Raw genomic sequence first — 22619 nt, 5'->3', positions numbered from 1 at the left:
TATTCATTCCGTGTTTTGACCAACCCTGTATACTAAAATTCAATTTATAGTTATATTAATAATGTTTAACAATGGTAGATTATATTAAAAATCATCTGAACGTAAATAGAGTTTCTTATGTTAAAGTACTATAATCCTACAGGGTGTGAAAGTTGCAACGAAATTAATAAAAACACGTAATTATCTTTTAAACTACCCTGTATAATACTATAAAACCTCATATATTTAGAAAGGCGACATCGAGGAAAATACAAAAATGTAAAAATATACAGGGTGTCCTTAAAAAAAAAAGAAATTATAAGCAACTTCCGGTATAACCGGAAGTAGAAAATAGATGAAAATATTTTCATTAAATAGATTACTCTTCAAAACCCCTTTATTCCAATTTTCATGATTCTGTTGCCTTTAGTTCTCGAGACATTTCTAATAGGCCCTTTATCTGCCTTACCCTATATACTGAATCCATTTTTTTAAGAAGCATTACTATCTGAATGTAAAGGAAGAACGTAGAACGAACGGAAGAAGGTTAACGTAGATAGGTGATAGATAATATCAAAGAAAACAAAAAATATTTCAACAATCATACATTTGGGAGATGTACCGATAGAGAGAGTTGATAAATACAAATACCTAGGAACGTGAATTTCAAAAAATAATGATCAAACAACAGAAATAAGGGCTAGAATAGAAATAGCAAGAAATGCGATTGTAAAAATGAAAACAATTATCTGTAATAAAGACCTTAGATTAGAATTAAAAGTAATAAACTAGTCATTTGAAGTGTGGTGTTACAGAAGGGCGCTTAGAATAGCATGGGCACCGAGGAAAATGATTACGAAAGTATTGCAAGAAATGAACAAATAGTTTGAACTGATAAAAATAATAAAAATAAGCAAGTTGCAATATCTAGGACAAAAGTAGGGACAACGATATGAAATGCTAAAATTGATAATATAGGAAAGGTAAAAGGAGGAAGAATAAGAATGTGATGGTTGAAACATTTAAGGGATTTTCATACTGGTTTAAATGCAGTTCTATAGAACTCTTCAGAGCAGAGAGATAGAGGAAAGATAGTGATGATGATATACAACCTCCATTTGGGAGACTGCACTTACAGAAGAAAAATACCGAGACAATCCAAAAACAGAGGCAAGCCACTGGAATGCGGTGGGGGAACATATGTGAAACATGTCCAGGAATGGATGAACATGGGTTAAAAAAGAACAAGAACATTTATTTAATGTCTTATTTGTATAAAGCCGAAATGTTAAAGAATTCTATTTGATTTTATTCAATAGCATATGTAATATAAAGGAAAAACCCAAGAAAGTGCGAAGGAATGGGCATGCCAATAAGAAACGAATACCTATTATACCACGTTAAGTTTTGCTGACAACCAAATAATGGTCGGACAAGACGAAGATGACCTCAGCTTTATGATGAGAAAACTGGAACAGGAAAATACAAAGAACGGAATAGAAATAAACCTAAAGAAAACTGAACACCTAACAACGGAGAATACAGGAATAAAACAGCTGGAAATAGACAAAGTTAGACAAATCAAAGGAACAGACAAGTACAAGTATATAGGTTTCATAATATTAAACAAAGGAACAAAAAAGAAGATATAAATAATATACTATGGCAAACAAGAGACTGCACGTGGGATAAGAACATCGGTATACAAACAAAAAGAAGAATATATAACACCATGACAAGGAGTATGCTTGTCAGAAAACAAAATCAGAACAGAGATGGAATTCCAAAGGAGAAGCTGCAGAATAACAAGAAGAGAAAGAATAGATAACTAATTGATGGATTCGACCGTTACTTGATGGAAGTTCATTTTATCTAATAATAAAACACTGAAAACGTTTGTTTTCTATACTTCCACAGAATTTATTATAACTAAGTGACTACAGCTGTTTCAGCAGAGTGCCTTTCTCAAGTGATATAGTTTACAATGTGTTTGCCTTTTTAAGTCTTCAACTGAAGAAATTGAGGAGTGGGGAGCTGTTTGTCTCGAGTTGGTCATTCAGAATTATATCTGTATTTTTCAGTTTATTAATTTCCATAGATTCTAAAAAAGATAGCTTAAGGCCTTTATTTTGAATATGCAGAATTTGAAACTCTTCATTGAAAGAATGATTATGATCTAGAAGGTGAAGTGTGTATGTAGAAGTGTCTGTTTTTCTATTGTTGAATGCCCTTTTGTGTTCTGCTATCCGTTTGTCAAAAGTTCTGCCAGTTTGACCGATGTACGTTTTCGGACAGTCACCACACGTTAGTTTGTACACACCACTCTGTAGTTGCTTTCTCTTTCGGCTTTTATTGTTCTTAATATATTTGCTTAAGTTGTTGTTAGTTCTGAAAGTAGGCTATTGATTATGTACTATAGAAAGGAACTACAACGTTAACGGGGTTTTATTATTTCACATGGTCAGTGAATCTCTATATATGAAAAAGCCGCGGAGTGCTATCATTTAAAGGGGTGCGTTTTTGAGAAATGGGTGAATTAGTCCCTGGGCACAGGTTACATTAGGGTGAATTCTATGCACTTTTGGTACAAACACGTCTACATAAAAATTGTTCCTGGTTAAATTTCTAACTTTTTAAAGTCAAAGATACTTTTTTTTTACAAAAATATATTCAAAAGAAAAAGCACAAAGAAACCCAAAAGTAAGAAATTTTGTTTTTTGTCCCATAACTTTTGTTCACGAGGATATAGGTATAGACATTGCTTCACAGAAAAAAAACTTACATATTTTCTCTTTAAAATTATGTTTGGCAGAGGTCATTAGGATTTACAGTTTTCGAAATATGATTTTTCAAAGTTCGCCACTCACAGCAATTTGGGGCAATTTTCCTTGTTATTTCGCAAATATTGTTCTGTAACTTTTTTCTACGTAACTTTAGGCATATGCAATTGTACATGTAAGAGGAATAGAAATCAATTACCTTTAAAATGTTCTACTGTATAATGTTGTACGACTTCTTTTAAAGAGGTTATCTTTTTCAAGATTTTATACTTTTAACGAGTTTTTATATTTTTTATGATTATTATTTAAATTTCCCATTATAACTTATTTTTTCTACATTTAAGTATATTATATTATATAATAAAAAAGAGAGCTTATTCTGTTTACTTTAAAATGGTGTAATATAAAAATTCTAGGATCATTTTTTAATAAGATATGCTTTTTCAAAATGTAATAAGTACTTGCAACGATTTTTGATTTTAGGACTATTTTTTAAATTTCTCATTATAACTTTTTACGTGATTGTGTGTTATGATTGAATCTTATTTTTTATAGGTAATACTTTGGATCCACTTGACTCGGCCGGGCAAACTTCAAAATATGGATTAATTCCAATATTTACTGTCAAAGCTCCTGCACCACAAGCTTTGCTTGAACAAATAGCATGTAAATGTACCAAAGAATGTACAAAAAACTGCGGCTGTAGGAAGATAGGAATTAGTTGTTCAATATTCTGCAAAGGGTACATGTGCATGGGTACTAATTGTGGGAACTCTAAGATAACTGAGGTGTCAGAGGAAGATATTGAAGCTAATGCTAACGAAGAGATGGACTTTGATTTTAAAATTTTTTTAAATGTCAACGTTTAAATAATTTTAACTGAAGTGATGTTTTCTAAGACTAATATTTATGTAATTTTTGTAAAAGAAAGCCCTCTTTATTGAGCAATATATAGTATATTCATGTACAAGACAAAAAAAATTATAATGAGAAATTAAAAAAATAATCCTAAAATCAAAAATCGTTATAAGTACTTATTACATTTTGAAAAATAATATCTAATTCAAAAATAATCCTAAAATTTTTTGTAATACACCATTTTAAAGTAAACAAAATAAGCTTTTTTTATTATATAATATTATATATACCTAAATGTAGAAGGAAAAAAATTATAATGAGTAATTTCAAAAATAATCGTAAAAACTGTAAACAATAATATTTTTTGAAGTTATACTTCTTTACGGGCGTAATGACGGTGAAATTTTATATGGGAAAACCTAGCGACCGGGCGCATGCGCATTATAACTTTGTTCTGATTGGATGTTCAAATGACATGACAAAAATTATCCAATATGGCAGCTGTGGCACAGCTGTGGGACTGTGCATGGTTTGGTTATAATGTATGCTTGTTGCGTTTTAAAATTTGTAGGAAGAGAAACAACAAACAAAAAGTTAGTTAATGGTTATACTGCCTTTTTAAATAGTTTTCATATTATATTTTTGGACTTATTTACATAGAAGGGATGATTGTTGCATGCCAATGTGAAAGCTCATCAAACTGTGCCTAGTATGAGTGCCGCAGATCTCGCTTATTCAAAGCTAAAGAATCTTTCACTGGTAAGTGTTTTATAAATAGTTGATCAAATTTTGTTATATTTGAACATAGCCACTTTGCACGACGCAAGTGATTGCGAAATTTATTAGTCGTTATACGGGCTCCGATACCTACCTTGAACCTACCAAAATACATAAGTAGTATGTAATACTTTTATTTACATAATTTGATTACCATCAAAATTTCTATCAATATTCACCTAATATATTGTCTTCTTACTCTATGTTTTGTTGTATTTTTTCAATTCTAAATCATTTCAATTCAAAATCAAAATAATTTGATTTACATAAGTTAAAAATGTCAAAAGGTTAATCTGTTTAGTTAGACGATCTTCGCACATAATGACAAGCTGTCTCTGTGGCGAAGTTTTAATGCGGGTGAATCCCAATACAACGCAAATACCAGCCGCGTGGTAAGTTGGTTCGAATCCCAATAGAAACTTTTATTTTTTTTATTTTTTTTATACATTTTATGATTGTAAGTATATTTATTATATAATTTTATTTTCAGAAAATACGTATTTAGTTAAAAATTTTTCTGACAATTAATGTTCAGAAATCATTTGTGGCATTTTTAATGTGTTTTTTGGCACTGTTTTAATAAAAATGTTTGAGAAGTAGTAAGTATAAATTAATTTAATATTTAAATAAAATATAAATAAAAAGTATATTAATTTCGTTTATAATCATATAATCATATAATAGAAGTATAACTTCTTACGTGCGTACAAAGTACACACACACATTCTTTTTTTTTATATTAGGTATTATATAATATATAATATAATATTATATTATATATTATATAATATATAATATTATATTATATATACTATATATAATATATATAATATATTATATAATATTATTTTATTTTTATATATTATAAAAAATCGTTAAAAGTATAAAACCTTGAAAAACCATAATCTCTTTAAAAAAATTCGTACAACGTTATACAGTAGACCACTTTAACGGTATTGATTTCTATTCCTATTGCGTGTACCATTGCATATACCTAAAGTTACGTAGAAAAAAGTTACAAAACAATATTTGCCAAATAACAAGGAAAATTGCCCAAAATTGCTGTGAGTGGCGAATTTTGAAAAATCATATTTCGAAAACTATAAATCCTAATTACCTCTACTAAACAATATTTTAAAGAAGAAGTATGCAGGTTTTTTTTCTGTAAAGCAATGTCTATACCTATATCCTCGTGGACAAAAGTTATGGCACAGAAAACAATATTTCTTTCTTTTGGGTTTCTTTGTGCTTTTTCTTTTGAATATATTTTTGCAAAAAAAAGTATCGTTGACTTTAAAAAGTAATATTTAGATAGGAAATTTAACCAGGAACAATTTTTATGTAGATGTGTTTGTACCAAAAGTGCATAGAACTCACCCTAATGTAACCTGTGCCCAGGGACTAATTCACCCATTTCTCAAAAACGCACCCCTTTAAATGGTAGCACTCCGCGGTTTTTTCATATATAGATGTCCATTGACCATATGAAATAATAAAACCCCGTTAACGTTGTAGTTCCTTTTAGCTATCTTATTTTGAATATAATCAATAGCCTAAAGCTGGTGTTATTCCTTTCTTTTTTATGTATCTGGCTATTTTTGTTGTTATCTTGGCAGTATATGTGAGAGAGCAGAAGGTACTGGGTTCTTCCTGTGGTGGTGGATACACTAATTTCAGGCTTTCTTATGGAATTTTTGGTTTAAAATTTTGTTAACTGTTTGTTCGTTATAGCCGTTGTTTACTGCTATTTGTTTAATGATGTTTAGTTCTATCTCGAAGTTATTTTTTGTCATGGGAATTTCTGTCAGTCTATGTATCATGCTATGGTAGGCTGCTAATTTGTGTTGTGTAGGATGGGATGATGAATTGTGTATAGTTGTGTCAGTATGGGTAGGTTTATGATATACGGAGAACTCATGTTTGTTGTGTAGTCTGGAAATCGTCACATCTAGAAAGTTTATGGAGTTATTCTGTTCTGTTTCTATTGTAAACTCAATATTATTATGAAGTGAATTAATATATGATAGAAATTGGTCAAGTTGTCTGTTAGTTCCTGTAAAGCATACTAGTATAGTTTCTTTTTATACAGTTCCGTCATATAAACTTTCAAAAAAACTGTCAGATATTATTACAGAATACACTAAATTTTCACCTAAATTCACCGTAAAAAATACACTAGAACTAGTTAATAAAATACAACATTTTCAATTGCCCAACAACTCCAGACTAATTTCATTTGACGTAAAAAATCTTTTTCCTAGTGTTCCTCCTACAGAAACTTTTGTTTTAGTTAAGAATCTTTTAGACCATAATAGTACAAATCCGATCATTGCATCTGAAATTTTACACCTTCTTGAAATTTGCATAAATCAAGACTATTTTGAATTCAATAATCAAATATACACAAACAACAGTGCAGGACTTATTATGGGTAATCCTCTAAGCCCATTGCTATCAGATATATTTATGAACCAACTTAAAACAACAATTTCTAAACATCCCGTATTTAACCAGTTCTTATATTGGTGGAGATACGTGGATGATATACTAGTATGCTTTACAGGAACTAACAAACAGCTTGACCAATTTCTATCATATATTAATTCACTTCATAATAATATTGAGTTTACAATAGAAACAGTACAGAATAACTCCATAAACTTTCTAGATGTGACGATTTCCAGACTACACAACAAACATGAGTTTTCCGTATATCATAAATCTACCCATTTTGACACAACTATACACAATTTATCATCCCATCCTACACAACACAAATTAGCAGCCTACCATAGCATGATACATAGACTGACAGAAATTCCCATAACAAAAAATAACTTCGAGATAGAACTAAACATCATTAAACAAATAGCAGTAAACAACGGCTATAACGAACAAACAGTTAACAAAATTTTAAACCAAAAACTCCATAAGAAAGCCCTGAAATTAGTGTATCCACCACCACAGAAAGAACCCAGTACCTTCTGCTCTCTCACATATACTGGCAAGATAACAACAAAAATAGCCAGATACATAAAAAAGAAAGGAATAACGCCAGCTTTCAGAACTAACAACAACTTAAGCAAATATATTAAGAACAATAAAAGCCGAAAGAGAAAGCAACTACAGAGTGGTGTGTACAAACTAACGTGTGGTGACTGTCCGAAAACGTACATCGGTCAAACTGGCAGAACTTTTGACAAACGGATAGCAGAACACAAAAGGGCATTCAACAATAGAAAAACAGACACTTCTACATACGCATTTCACCTTCTAGATCATAATCATTCTTTCAATGAAGAGTTTCAAATTCTGCATATTCAAAATACAGGCCTTAAGCTATCTTTTTTAGAATCTATGGAAATTAATAAACTGAAAAATACAGATATAATTCTGAATGACCAACTCGAGACAAACAGCTCCCCACTCCTCAATTTCTTCAGTTGAAGACTTAAAAAGGCAAACACATTGTAAACTATATCACTTGAGAAAGGCACTCTGCCGAAACAGCTGTAGTCACTTAGTTATAATAAATTCTGTGGAAGTATAGAAAACAAACGTTTTCAGTGTTTTATTATTAGAATAGATAACAGATTAGGAAAAGAATGGGAATGAACTCAGATATTATAGACTACATAGAACAGAAAAGAGGTTAATCTGTTAAGGACATGTCAGAGAAGAGCAGACAAAAAACGTTATATCAACAGAATAACAGAGTGGAGCCCAATAGGAAGAAGGAAGAGAGGCGGACCCCGAAGATCTTTCAGAGATGAAGTGGACGAAGCAACGGAAAGATGAAATCTGCAGTAAGGGGACTGGCAAAACAGAAACAACTGGAGAAAACGGTTGAGTGAGGGAATACAGTGAGAACTGGAAATTCTTCATATACAATATGTAATCTATTGTACTTACATTACATCCTTGCAAATTAACTACTTCCAATTCATGGCAAAACCTCGCCAAGCAAATAACAGCCCGGGAAGTGATATGCTTACATCCTTTACTAATAAAGCTCTTCAACCTCGTACATTTCCTGGCCAAGGCTTCTACGCCATTCTCCGTGACGTTACTACACCAACTTATGTTTATATGCGTTAAATTCGGACAGCCATCACTTAAGGCTTTGAGGGAAATGTCGGTGATAGCGGAGCAGCTGTCGAGATTGAGTTTCTGCAATTTGGGACAATGGCGGGACAGGGACGTGCACGTGGAATCCGTGAGTTTTTTGCACGTGTTGAGGTTGAGATCCTCGATGTTCGGGCATTCTTGAGCTAAGGTTTTTATTGAGCCGTCTGCGATTGATTGGCATCCTCGGAGAGATAACTGGCGCAGGAAACCACCACATCGATGTGATATGTTATCTAGGATTGCACCCTGAAACAATAAATTATTATCTTGTTTATTATTTTTTTAAGAGTACCCGTTAAGATAGAAGGCAAAATTCCCCCACATTTTTGTTAGATTTTATGTGATCAAAAAAAAATGTAGCGCAATATTAATCCTCCACCCCATTACCCCTCCCTCACGGTCGGGTCAATCCAAGCCAAGTGGTCCAAAGGTGGTAGCTTGACTATTTTTAATATTTTTTATTTTTCTACCTTTTAAACTTCAGTCTATAGAGAATACAAAATTGTATTCATTTTATTTTTTAAAAATTTATTTTGCCGATGATGGCCATTTTTGTTGAAGCGTATCGATCATTTTCACGGAAAACATGGCTTCGCACTTTAGCCAATATTTTCACTGAGGTTTGTCCTAGAACAATAAATCAAAAACCAAACTTTTTAGAAAAATATGTTCTAAAAAAATGGCCTGTAGCATTATTTAATTTCAAACTACCCTTAAGGCCTTAAATGAACCTCATAGTTTGAAAAGGTAAACGGATAAAATTACATTTTCAGCATTTTTTTAAGAGCATAAGGCAAGCCGATAATGGTTTGTAATTTTTTTCTGCAAAAGACATACGTACAGCCGGTTCCTAAAAAAACTGATACGACTCTTAGTAAGATTTCATCATGTTGAGCAGTGTATTTGATTGATCTGACATTATATTTATTGACAGACAAATAATAAAATAAACAAACAACAAACAACTGATTCATGAAAAAACTAATAAGTATTTTAGAAAAATTTAAACGCAGGATGAAAGATTACATTATTACCGAGGGAGGAAAGCCCCTTAGAATAAACAAGCAGTTTCTATTGAATGAAATATTTGAAATTAAATATCACACTTTTTTTTATTTTCAGCCCTGTAACTTATTAAAAATAAATATTATAGAAGTTTTCAGGGACTTTCAGCCCTCGGTCTTTCATTCTGAGTTTAAATTTTTCAAAAATATTTATTAGCTTTCTCAGGATTCGAAAAAAAATGAATACAATTAAAATACATTGAGAATTTTGACATGCGTCACAATTTTGCATTAACTCAATGTAAAATTCTAAACTGTTGAATTCCAGCTTCCCTAATTATTTTACATCAAAAGACATTAGAAACTATTTGTAGATGATTCAAATCTGTATTGAAAACAACTGTTAAAATTGGTCTACGTAATTAAACATATTCCAAAATTTTGTAAAAATGTAATACATTTCAGTTTTCAGCCCAAACTTAGGCCACACACAATGCAATAATGTTCACATTTTTGAACTGTCAATATTTTTATTTTATCATCTATTGTTTAAAAACAATACAGTTGATAAGATACCCTCAGTTGCGGAGAAAGTATTAATAATAAAGATTAATAATAAAGTCTAATAACCGTGGAACAGAATAAGCTATCTGACAAATTTTAAGATTTGGCAGTGACATTGACAGTATGTAAATATTAAGTATTTATCCTAAGGCCATTCAAATGAAGAGAAGAAGAAGTATTTATCCTTCAAAATACACTGCTCAATTTTCTACAAAATACGCGTCAAGAGTCGTATCAGTTTTTTTTGGAACCAGGTGTACATACTTTAAATAAAAAAAGTTTGAGCTTTGAAACTTAGGTAAATTTTTTCAAAAAAAATCTCAAAAATGTAATTTTTTGAAAAATCTCAAAGTTTGACCCCTTATATCTCTGATGGGCACGGATGAAAAAATTTGACATTTGGCTGAATGTTAGCCCCTAGCAAGTAAAATAAGGAGTAAAAATTTGGAGTTGCAGACTTGTGTCATAAGGAGTTACAGGCCTGAAAAAATGGTTAAAAATCATTAATTTGAGCGTTTTGAGCAGGGTAATTAAAATTCAAATAAACTATCTAATGAAATAAAAATTAATGCATTTTCACCAGATTTCACAACGAATACAAATTTATACAGGGTGAGCCAAAGAAAAGAGTCCTCCTCGATATTTGGCAATAGTTACCTATTAGATTTTAAGGATATGCCGAAGTAGGTCCATTTTTATATTGCAATTTTTTGGCATATATTTCATTGTACGTGACGTTATCCATCACAGCCGATGACGTAATCGATGATTTTTTTAAATGCGAATAGGGGTCGTGTGGTATCTCATTTGAAAGCGTGTTCAATTCTCTATTCAGTTTATGTTTATACATGTTTATTTCACAAATAAACATTTACATTTCTTTTCGCTTAAATTAAATCACAAACAGCCTCTCACCTAGCTCTTGACAGTTTGAACATTTTTAATTTAAGCGAAAAGCAATGTTTATTTGCCAAAATGTTTATTTTTCTATATTATGACAACAATAAAAATTATTTTTTTACCACCCTGTATAAATAATGAATATTGTTTATATTATTGAACAGAGAGTTGAACACTCTTTTAAATGTGATAACATACGACCCTTATTCCCATTTTAAAAAATCATCGATTACGTGATCACGCCCAGATGGATGACGTCACTAGTATGAGATACATATGAAAAAATTGTAATTTAATAATAAAAAAGAATGTGTTTGTACTTTGTACGCACGTAAGAAGATATTCTTCTATTATATAATAGGTAATTTAAACGAAGTAAATATACTTAACAGGTTATTTGTATTTTATTTAAAAATCAAACTAACTTTCTTATCTACCACTTTCAAAAAATTTTTATTAAAACAACCAAAAATAAAAAAAATATATGAATCTCCCAGGATTTGAACCAGCGTCATTCCAATCTCAGAGCTAACGCATTACCAACTACTCCAGCGAGGTCCTTGTAATTGACATGTAAGTTTCGGATATAATTAAACAACACGGCGACATATAGTGTAAAAATGTTATGCTTACATAATATTTTATTATTTTACTACAGAGAAACACAAATCCAAAAACACAATAATTATAATAAATAATACATTTCCTAAAAACACTAATATATTCTTTTAATGACTTATTTGCACGGTTACAGATACATACATACCTATCTTGAAAGATTAGCAATGAACTACATACTGTCTGTGTACATACTGTCTGCGCAGGCGCGCAGATTTATGTACAATTTTACCCTCAATCGAATTGCGCCTAAAGAAGAATATCTTCAAAAATCGACCTGTTTCGGCATTCCCTCAAAATCTAATAACTGCCAAATATCAAAGTGAACTCTTTTTCAAAAGTATTTGTATTCATTGTGAAATCTGGTGAAAATAGATTAATTTTTATTGCATTCAAAACCTGCTAAATTCAAATTAAAAGTACAAATTAGTGTGCCATTTTATGACATTTATTGATGCCCCTTTGATTGAGAAATGCCGGATATTTTTGGAGAATTTATATTTTTATGTTTTTTTGGTCTCATGAAAAATTTCAAAACATTGATCTAGCGAATTTTGATTCTATAGGCCTCAAATGAACTAAGATATAATATTGCTAAGTCCGCATACCTCTACATCTTTCTGAAAATCGAAGAGGTCGATCCTCTGCCAATTTGAGCCGTCTAATGCTAAAATATTCCATGCTTTCGACACTTGCGCACATCTGCATAATGAAACGACGTCTAAGTAGGAAAAAATACGTAAGAGCAGTTCCTTGGGTAGTTTCTTATTGATCGGAGCTTCATCTTCTACAAACACCTTGTTTAACTGAAACAAAAAAAAAATGAATATAAGTAAAGTGACATCCAAAGAACCTAAAGATTTCTTACGCTGAAAAACAAATTATGGTTACAACCTGTTGGAAATTCCATAAAATTGATTTTGGTTGCTTAGATATGTAGTTCGAAATCGTATCCCTTTTTTTCCCTTGTCGACGCCTGTGTTGTTCCTTGTTCGCATATTAGCGAAATCCACATGTGCCGAAGAAATGGACTTTCAACCACTTGAGATACAAGATTCTCCCCTATGGCATAAAAAAACAGATGAGATGCATCCCGACCACTGAAATGTGAAGACGTGAAATAGTGTCGACCTCGTTGACACGTCCTGATTGTAAGTACCTTGTATTTTTACCTTGTATTTTGTTGTTACCTATATGTTTCCTTTGTTTCGTTTTTGAATTATTTAGCAACAAACCAATGTTTAAATGAGTGTGTATTTAATGCGCCTATGTGAGGAAGCTCCATTTTCTCTACCAATAGAAGCCATCGAAGGCATAGTAAATTGTAGGTATTGTAACTATTGTTGATTGCTCGTTTTGATTTTATTATTGTTTTCGTTCAATACCTGCTAGTAACCATATAAAACCTAAATCCAAGCTTTCTAAAAGTTACAAAGCAAACGGACGATAAATGGATAGACGTGGGGAGTCTACAATATGATTAAGATCTGGCGATTGAGTTGGCCACCGTAAAAGTGTAATATCCTCATTATGAAACAAATCTTTTACTTTTGCTGCAGTATGTGATCCTATATTATTCTGCATGTAACACAAATCATGACCTACATGTAGCAAATGGAAGGACAACAGGTTCTCAAATACGATCAATATATTGGCATTTATTCAAAATGTCCACTTTCCACAAAAACGGGAACAGTTCGATTATGAAAAATTATTCCAGCCCACATCATAACTTGTAGATAACTATATTAACGAACACCCTGTACATGCCTCAGTGTCTCTTGTCGACCTTGTCCTCTTCAAACTCTGATTCTTCTTGAATCGGGGTTAAGAGAAAACCTTGCTGCATCCACGAATCACACAGAACTCCATTCTTGTAAGCCTCAATACATACATGTTGTTGTGTCTACCTTAATCCAAGTCCACGATTTCTTCGACGAGCTAACCCTACCCCATACCGATCCTGTCAAGTAATAGTTACACCTTGACGAGCTCCATATCTTTTAGTGATTACTAAATTGTTCATTTAGATGCCAGAATCGTGAAATCACGCCTCGAGATACGTCAAAATGACGTATTGCTATTATAACTTGGCTGCATCGCACTGATGACCAAATAGTCCGAAATAGGTATTCACGGTTGCCCTCCACCTTTTTACCTATTTTCCTTTCTATTTCAGGATCCAAAAACACCAGGACACGGCGCTTGCCCCAGTGTGTTTTTCGGACTGTTTGCTTTTGCTGCCAACACTATACATTCACTACAAACCCTGAAGAGGACAAAATCCTAAACGGGGACAATCATTGATCGCATTTCCACATAGCATTATATCTATACACGCAAATCAAACAATGATAGTAGTAGTCCACTTTGTTATAATTAGAGTATAATAATTATAGTCGGTTCGCTAAACTCAGACACAATTGGCTAGTGATTTTAGTTGATAATTTTTTTGTTTTTGGCCAATTTTGCCAAAATTAGCAAAATTACTAACTATTTAGTAATTATTAACTATTTAGTAATTATTTTTTTGTAACAACATATTTTTACGTAAAAAATCAGGAAAAACACAACTTCTGGTAAACCGATTCTTCTCGTTCAAGAGCTCGATCTTATACATCAAACAAAGAACCTACATACCAAATTTGGTTGAAATCGGACTTTTAGTTCAAAAGTTATCGTGCTATTAGTCACATATGTATACTCGCCATTTTGAATGCCCGCCATTTTTGTAAAAGGCAAAATATACCTTTCTCATCTGCAAATGCCTCATATCTACATTTGAACCTTTATATGTGTAGTATATGTGGTCCAAATTATATGCTTCTATCATTAAATGCACAATTCTTATAATATTTGCACGAATCTTCCGCACGGTCCTATTTTAATGATCATATTTTTTACCTATTTTTCTTTATATTCTCGTTGCGAGCTTTGGCACTAATTACTCCTTATCTTTGTTCATTATTATTATGTGTAATGAAGGTTATCAGTCAACTAATTAAAAAAAATAGCAAAGCGACCAATTAGCAAATCTAATTTGGAAATTTTTAATAATGGTAATAAGTATTTAATGACCAAGATATAGAAGTTGATTTTTTGTTACGATAACGAATGCAATAATTTTCTAGGTTTCCGTATTGTTTAATATTTCTGTTATTTATCACGTGGATAAGTTAGCCCCGATGATACATTGTTTTTTTTTTGAAAATTAGAAAGGGAAAAGGTAGGAATCCATCTTATAATAAGATATAATATATATAGAATCCATCTTATAAAGGTAGGAAGATCATCTTCCTCAGTGGATGTTGGCGAATTGGCGATGGCTTTTGCAAATTCCTCTGTATTTTTATATCTATCGCTTATAATATTAACTTTAACCAAATCATTTGTGGTCTGCCAAGATTAGGTCTGGTTTTTTTTATTTATATCCTCTTCTATTATCAACTAAAATCAACTTAAAAACTTATTCGTTGTGACGAAAATTTATATCAAAATTAAAGTTGGAGATCCACTTGTGATGTCAAGAATCCAAACATATTTCCATCTATGCTTGTCCATATGTTTTATTTTATTTCCATTTGGTCTAAGCCAGCCTTAATAATAATATAGTCTACCTACCGTTTTATACCACTAACGCGGCTTTGGGATTATAGCAAGGAAGTCTGTTATAACTACATAGAGCCTACGGTCACCTACGGTATACAAGGAAAGTAACAGGGCCAGTGCTAGGCTTCAACCACCTATTATTAGCCCTGATTTTACCCAAGGTACTCATTTTATTCATTCTGAGTCGACCTGGGGGCCTATAGACATTTTAAAAAATATCTAGCTGCTCTAGCCTTAGTAGTGTGAAAAATCAGTATTAGCAGCCGGATGAGAGCCTAGATTCGAACACAATAATATTGTGTGACTATTATTGCTGAAGATTTAAACTACAGACTCTGTATGTAGCGCAAAACCTGAAGCAGTCAGCCATATTTTGCACGACTTTAGTCCATTTTACAAAATCATGACCGTGAAATCGGTATCTGTCCTTTTGATCGATACCTGTATTTTGGAATCTCTCGGTTAGAACGATAATGCTAGGTAAATTTCAACTGTAAACTTAACTTCGAATATAATTTTGTTTTTGTAAAATTTATTATCTTTAACTTTCAAATTAGTACCCTTAACATTAATTATCATGGCAAATTGCTTGGCATGATAATCAGGATTAGTACTTATTACTATATTATATTCACTATATTACTATATTAAATTACTACATTCACTTAGGTATTATACAGTGTTTCCATAAAGTAACGCATAAATTCATTATTTCGTAAACCGGCGACTTTGAGGAAAAATCCTGAAACAGGTCGATTTTTATTTTTAAATTACTATTTTTCGATATATATATCATACTAGTGACGTCATCCATCTGGGCGTGATGCCGTAATCGATGATTTTTTTAAATGAGAATAGGGGTCATGTGATAGCTTATTTAAAAGGGTATTCAATTCTCTATTCAATAACATAAACATAATTAGAGATACAGGGTGTTTAAAAAAAATTCGTTTAATTAAATTAATTGAAACAAAAAGAAGAATGTACGTAATTTACTTATTTCAAAATACGTTTTACTGTTGTAAGATAACAGGAAAAAATGTTTATTTAACAAATAAATACTGTTTTTCGCTTAAATTCAATGTTAAAGCTGCCACCCACTAGCCTCTTGGCAGTTTAACCATTTCGTTTAAGAAAAAATCAATGTTTATTTTTCAAATAATTTTTTTTTCTGTTTTCTGACAGCAGTAAAATGTATTTAGAATTAAATAAATTAAATACAGTCATCTTTTTGTGTCCATTAATTTAATTAAAAAAAAATGTTTTTGAACACCCGGTATAAATAATTATATTAATGTTTATTTTAGTGAAAAGACAATTGAATACCCTTTAAAATGAGCTATCACATGACCCCTATTCTCATTTGAAAAAATCATTGATTACGTCATCACGCCCAGATGGATGACGTCACTAGTATGATATATATGCCAAAAAATCGTAATTTAAAAATAAAAATCTACCTGTTTCGGGATTTTTACTTAAAATTGCCATTTTACGAAATAATGAATTTATGCGTTACTTTATGCACGCACTGTATTTATCGACTTCATATCGCACATATAGAAAAACACGTGGAAGTCAAAATATTGACAATTGCAGTCCTGTAAAAAACATACAGTATTTCTCATGATCATCTTTCAGTGCGTCACAGTTTTTCGATTTCTTTCTAACGCATTAAATTGTATGTGACAGAAAAAAAGGCACGTCGGTGATTACATTTCGTCGGTGACATTTTTATAACATTTATTCTAGTTATTCTAGTTGTCGATAGATGGCGCCATAATAAAAAAATAATTTTTTTTAGTTAGATAATAATATTACAAATATAATCTGTATAATTTATAAGACTATACAAATCAAAGAAAATACCATTTTATAAATGCAAGAAACACTTTTGATTTGTTTTTATTCCAAATTGAAAATAAAATGTGACAACTGTCAGATTTAACTAAAATGTCATGTTAGAATAAATGTCATAAATGTGTATTATCACGGACTTACCCTTTTTCCTATCATTTGTTACGCACTGAAAAATGATCATGAGAAATACTGTACTACTAAAACACAAGAAATATAGTTTGCTTGTGGATAATTATGTAAATAAATTAAAACAAAATGGCGCGGCGCGTGGCACTTGGGAGTGCCGACAGAAGTGAATAACAGAAAATAAAAAAATACCCAAAATGCATAGGTATGAAAAAAGTTGAATCAGTTTAACGCTTTCTGATAAATAATATTTTTTGCCGGACGTTAAACAGAATTCGAGTTAAACGAGAATTCGAGTTAAACATTAAAAATAACGAAAATGGATTAATCACCCCTTTCTCAAAAACGCATATCTTTAAATGGTAGCACTCCGGGGTTTTTTCATATGTGGGGGTCCACTGAGCATATGAAATAAGAATACCCCTTTAACGTTTTAGTTCCTTTCTTAAAGTACATACTCAGAAGACTAAAATGCAGTTTTATATTTTGCTTCTATTATCCTTTCTTGAAGATTGTCAAATAATACTCAAAACAAATTTTTAGAGTGCGAGTACTGCTTTTATATAGGATGTCCCAAAAGTAGCGGGATGGTCGAATATTTTGCGAAATGAACATCGGATCGAAAAATTTAAAAATACTTGTTTCAATATTTTTTAAAAATCTATAGAAACACGACCCCCCCCTGGAGGTGGGGTGGGGATAACTTTAAAAGCTTAAATGGGAACCCACATTTTTTATTGCAGATTTAGATTTTTTACCTAAAAGTAAGCAACTTTTATTCGAGCCATTTTTTCTGATTGTACATAAATGACCCTATTGGGACCGTGCAAGTTCGGCAAAGCGACCCCTATTTCTTCGCTCTATACTTTTATTCGCACTTTTAATTATATTGGCCAATTATATTAGTCCTGGTTACTGGATAATTGTCAAGGCCATATTCCAAAAAAATAGTAAGAAGAAAAAATAAGATTCAGGTTATGTTATGAAAACGTGAACAATTGTATGTAGTAAATAAAATTAGTTATTAAAATGCAGTACTGTACTCAAAATACAATTAATTAAATTTACCTTTATATAATAATTGCATATCACATCAATATTGTGGAGCAATATATAATTGTTCTGCTTCAATGACAGAAGGTATGAAATATACGTCAATTTGACAATTTCAATTGACAATATGAATTATTTAAGATAGTTGCAATATTTCTCCGCGACTCGCGCACGGTCGTTTCGCGTTTCCCTTCCAAGTACTTGCACACATCGGAAAAAACGATTTATTGTAATACCCTAGATAAATTATAGAAATGGTCTAATATTTCGAGAAATAGACTTCCAAATGAAAAACCAAAAAAAAACATGCTTAATATTTTTCAAAAACCTATCGAATAACGTCAAACAAGATCCCCTCTCCAACCCCTGGAGGTGGGATGGGGGGTAACTTTAAAATCTAAATAGGAGCCCACCTTTTTATTGCAGATTTGACTTCCTCATGAAAAAATAAGTAACATTTATTTGACACATTTCTTAGAATTGTTGATAGATGGCGCTAATAAATCATATTTTTATCTATTATGCCATCTATTAACAACTCTAAAAAATGTTTCGAATAAATGTTACTTATTTTTTCATGAGGAATACAAATCTGCAATAAAAAACGGGGGTTCCTATTTAAGATTTTAGAGTTACATCCCAACACGTCCAGGGGTGGAGGGAGAGGTCTTGTTTTGGTGTTATTCGATAGATTTTTGAAAAATGTTGAACACGTATTTTTCAGTTTTTCGATCCGATGTTTATTTCGCGAAATACTCTACCGTCCCACTACTTTTGGGACTTCCTGTATAAATATTGTAATATCACTTTTAAAACTACCATTTATATGTTCGCTTCGGCAAACCGATAATTTTAACGAGAACTGAGCGAGTTTACATAGAATCATTGAATAAGCAAATATTCGCAGGATTTCGAAATGCATTTCTCAATTTCAGGAAATGTTAAAACACACACGGCACATAGCTCCGAGAAAACATTCTGATCTTAAATTAGAGGCGGTAGAATTATTTTAAATTTCTCGTGACCACATTGAAAAATGGAACGCACATCTACAATCTTATTATTGTGGAAAAGGTATAATATACGGTTTATAAAAAAAATGAAAGAGATCAAAATTGTATACAATATAATTCTATTGATTTTTGTTGATGTACATTCATGTGTGTGTGTGTGTGTGTGTGTGAAAAATGGCTTGGATGCAGGTCCGTTAGCCACAGATTTTTGTTTTATTTTTACCTCAATTTATTAGTTTTGTTATATTTATACTTATTTCACTTAAATGACTATATTTTTTTTTTCAAGTACATAGTTTATGAGTAATTTAAATATTTCCATTTTATGACAAGTTAGTAGATATTCTATACTAATTGGAAAATACACTTGTGTTTGTCGTAAATTGTAATATAATTGATTTATATATCTCTCGTTAATTCTGCATTCAAAGAAAATATGATTCAAATCTCTAATCGAAACATTATCACAAAAACAAACTGATGAATAAACTATTCCTAATTTGTGCAGATGTGTCTCATATTTTCCGTGTCGAGTTTTTAATCTGACCATAGTAGAAATATCTTGCTTTGGCATGTTATACTTAAATATGTATTCGGGTGGCGAAGGAAGTTCTTGATGTAATGAAAAATATAAATTTTTTGATATGCTTGAAATATTTTTCCATTGTTTTTTTCCATATTTTATTTATTCTATTTTTGACGTCATTTATTGCATCTGTCGATAAGATCTGAGTTAGGACCTCACCTTTTTTTATTGCATCTTTGGCCAACTCATCCACTTTCTCATTACCCAGTATACCGGCATGCCCTTTTGCCCATATAAATACTACTTCCACTTTAGACAAATTATTTTTTATATTACATAAAATTTTTGATTTAAATGAACTAAAATCAGTGTTTTCAATTGCATATATTGAAGATCTGGAGTCTGTTATTATCACAGCTTTTTCAATATTATTCTCTTTGATCCACTCTAGAGCTTTTTCGATGGCTATAAGCTCAGCTGTAAAAATACTACTAATATTAGATAATTTGTAATTATTATGTTGATGATGTACATTCATGTTGTAAAGTTAAGAATAAACGAGATAATTCAATAAAGGGGGCTTTCCCCCTTCCACTATTTCCCCCTTAAATCGAAAAATATCGACCGCACGAAAAGATTTGCAAAAAAAGAAATTGTAGGAAATAGCATTTGCAGCAATCTCAGTTCTTACCATTTTGGTCGAAATATTGAGCAAATACGTCAACTTCGTCAATGAAATTTGGGACCGAAATCAAATGCAGGATAGAGAAAACAAAATCTGCATTTCAAAAAATAGCTAAGCTATTCAAATGTCATGACTTGTCAATACCCTTAAAAATCAGGTCACTACGATGTTATATCTTTCCTATAGTGTTGTACGGTGTTGAGTCGTGGACTCTCACAGACGTCACGTGCAAGAAAATTTGAGACTTCTCTCGACTATCCTGAAGATATCTTATACCGACCACATTACTAATCAAGGTGTTTTATTGAGAATGCGCAAAGAAAAAAGCTGTTAACCACAATAAAAACAGCCAAAATCGGATACCTCGGTCACATCATGAGGAACAGCGAGACAACTGCTGCAACTAATCTTGCAAGAAAAAGTAGAAGGAAAGCGTGGACCAGGAAGGCGATGGATTTCCTGGTTGAAAAATCTACATGGTCGCCAACATCCGAAAAAGATAGACACTACAAGAAGAAGATATTGAGCAAAAACGGTTCTCCTTTAAATTCAAGATGGCGGCTACGCGGCGGTTGGATTCAGTCGCCATTTAAATTTACACTTCCATTGACCACTTGTACAGGTTTTTTCTCTGTTCAGTCCTGTCCTGACCCACAGAGGAAGTGTAGTGGTTCTTATGATGTCGTGTATTGTCCGTCTCCAAAGATCTCTGTCTCTGGTCATTTCTTTTGACTCGAAGAAATAATGAGAATATATTCATAATGTCGAACGAGTAGACAGAGCCGGCCCGAGGGCCGTGCGAGCCGTGCGCCCGCACAGGGCGCCGAGGGTTTGGGGCGAATTTCCCCTCCCAAAAAAAAAAATTAAAAAGCGATCAATTATTTAAAATGTCAATTTTTTAAGCCAATTATTCATTCATTTATGATGAATCAGTAATATTTCAGAAAGCTTTAGTCAGTTTTAATTTTATTATAGACAAAAAGACATAATTGTATGTGTTGCAGAATACTGCGCACCCCGCGCCATTTCTTCTACTGAGCGATGGGGGACTGGTGCGGTGTGTCGCCTTGCTCTCTGCATTGTGTGCAACGTGCTTTTTAAATGTAGTCAAGACCAAAAAAGGCTAGACGCATATGCAAGAAATATAGAGACAAGTTTGGCCAAAAAGTTGAAAGACTTCCGATTCATCTGCTGCTTAATAGCGTGGCATATGATTTTGTTTAATATAAACCTCATAAGCAAGAAACTTCAAGAGGTTGACATGGACATAGCAAACTCTCTTGCTTTGGTTTCTTCAACGAAGCAATTTTTTCAAGAAACAAGGAGTGATGAAGGATTCAACAGAATATTAGTCGATTGCAGGGAAGTGGCCGAAATAATTGAAGTTGGCCCAGCATTCCCTAAAGAAAGTGAACTGTGGCCGAGAAAAAAGAAGAAAATGTTTTCTTATGAATCAAGTGATAAAACAGTTCTTGATCCTGAGATCGTGTTCAAAACTAAATTCTTCTACGCGGTCTTGGATCAATGTATCTCTTCTCTGGGAGACATATTTGAGCAGCTTCAATACTATCACCAACTGTTTGGGTTTCTACATTCAAAGACCACAAGTGATGACAAAACCTTATTAAAATGCTGCTAGGACCTACACATTGCTCTTACTGATGGCCAGCATAGTGACATTGATGGTCACAATGTCGAAAAAGAAGACAAAGGCAAAATCAAAGGCCCAGTTGACATGTTGAGCTACTTAGCAGACAACGGATTTGTAGAGAACTTTTCTAACCTGTGTGTAGCACTGCGAATCCTTCTTACCCTCCCAGTGTCTGTCGCGAGTGGAGAAATGAGTTTCTCCAAGTTGAAAATAATAAAAAATTATCTGAGGTCTTCATTGTCGTAAGACAGATTGGTGGGACTAGCTTTGATGTCAATTGAGTTTGCAATGCTCGAGGATATTGATGTTAATGCAATTGTAAATGAGTTTTCCCAAAGAAAATCTAGGAAAGTTAACTTTGTTAAAGAATAACACTTTATGTCCAAAGCTCAACATTGTCATTTTTAAGTTTAATTAATTTTCAAGTTCAATTCTTATTAACTTAAAACTATTTTTAAACGCTTTTATTTAGTTCAATAGTTTGCGTC

At 32.1% G+C, this 22619-nt stretch overlaps 1 protein-coding gene across 1 annotated transcript in view; it reads right to left on the bottom strand.

Moving 5' to 3' along the window:
• The window catches only part of LOC126879421 (F-box/LRR-repeat protein 2), a 69669-nt gene that overhangs the window by 27840 nt on the left and 19210 nt on the right, over positions 1–22619 (bottom strand). Inside the window, exons 3-4 of the mRNA XM_050642431.1 lie at positions 12217–12414; positions 8307–8768 (exon numbers count right to left, since the gene is read on the bottom strand). Coding sequence (XP_050498388.1) covers positions 8307–8768; positions 12217–12414 — 660 coding nt within the window. The remainder of the gene's footprint in view (positions 1–8306; positions 8769–12216; positions 12415–22619) is intronic.

Source organism: Diabrotica virgifera, chromosome 2, assembly GCF_917563875.1.
Source record: "Diabrotica virgifera virgifera chromosome 2, PGI_DIABVI_V3a".
NCBI classification, from domain to species: Eukaryota; Metazoa; Arthropoda; class Insecta; order Coleoptera; family Chrysomelidae; genus Diabrotica; species Diabrotica virgifera.
This window is presented reverse-complemented; position numbering and strand designations above follow the sequence as displayed.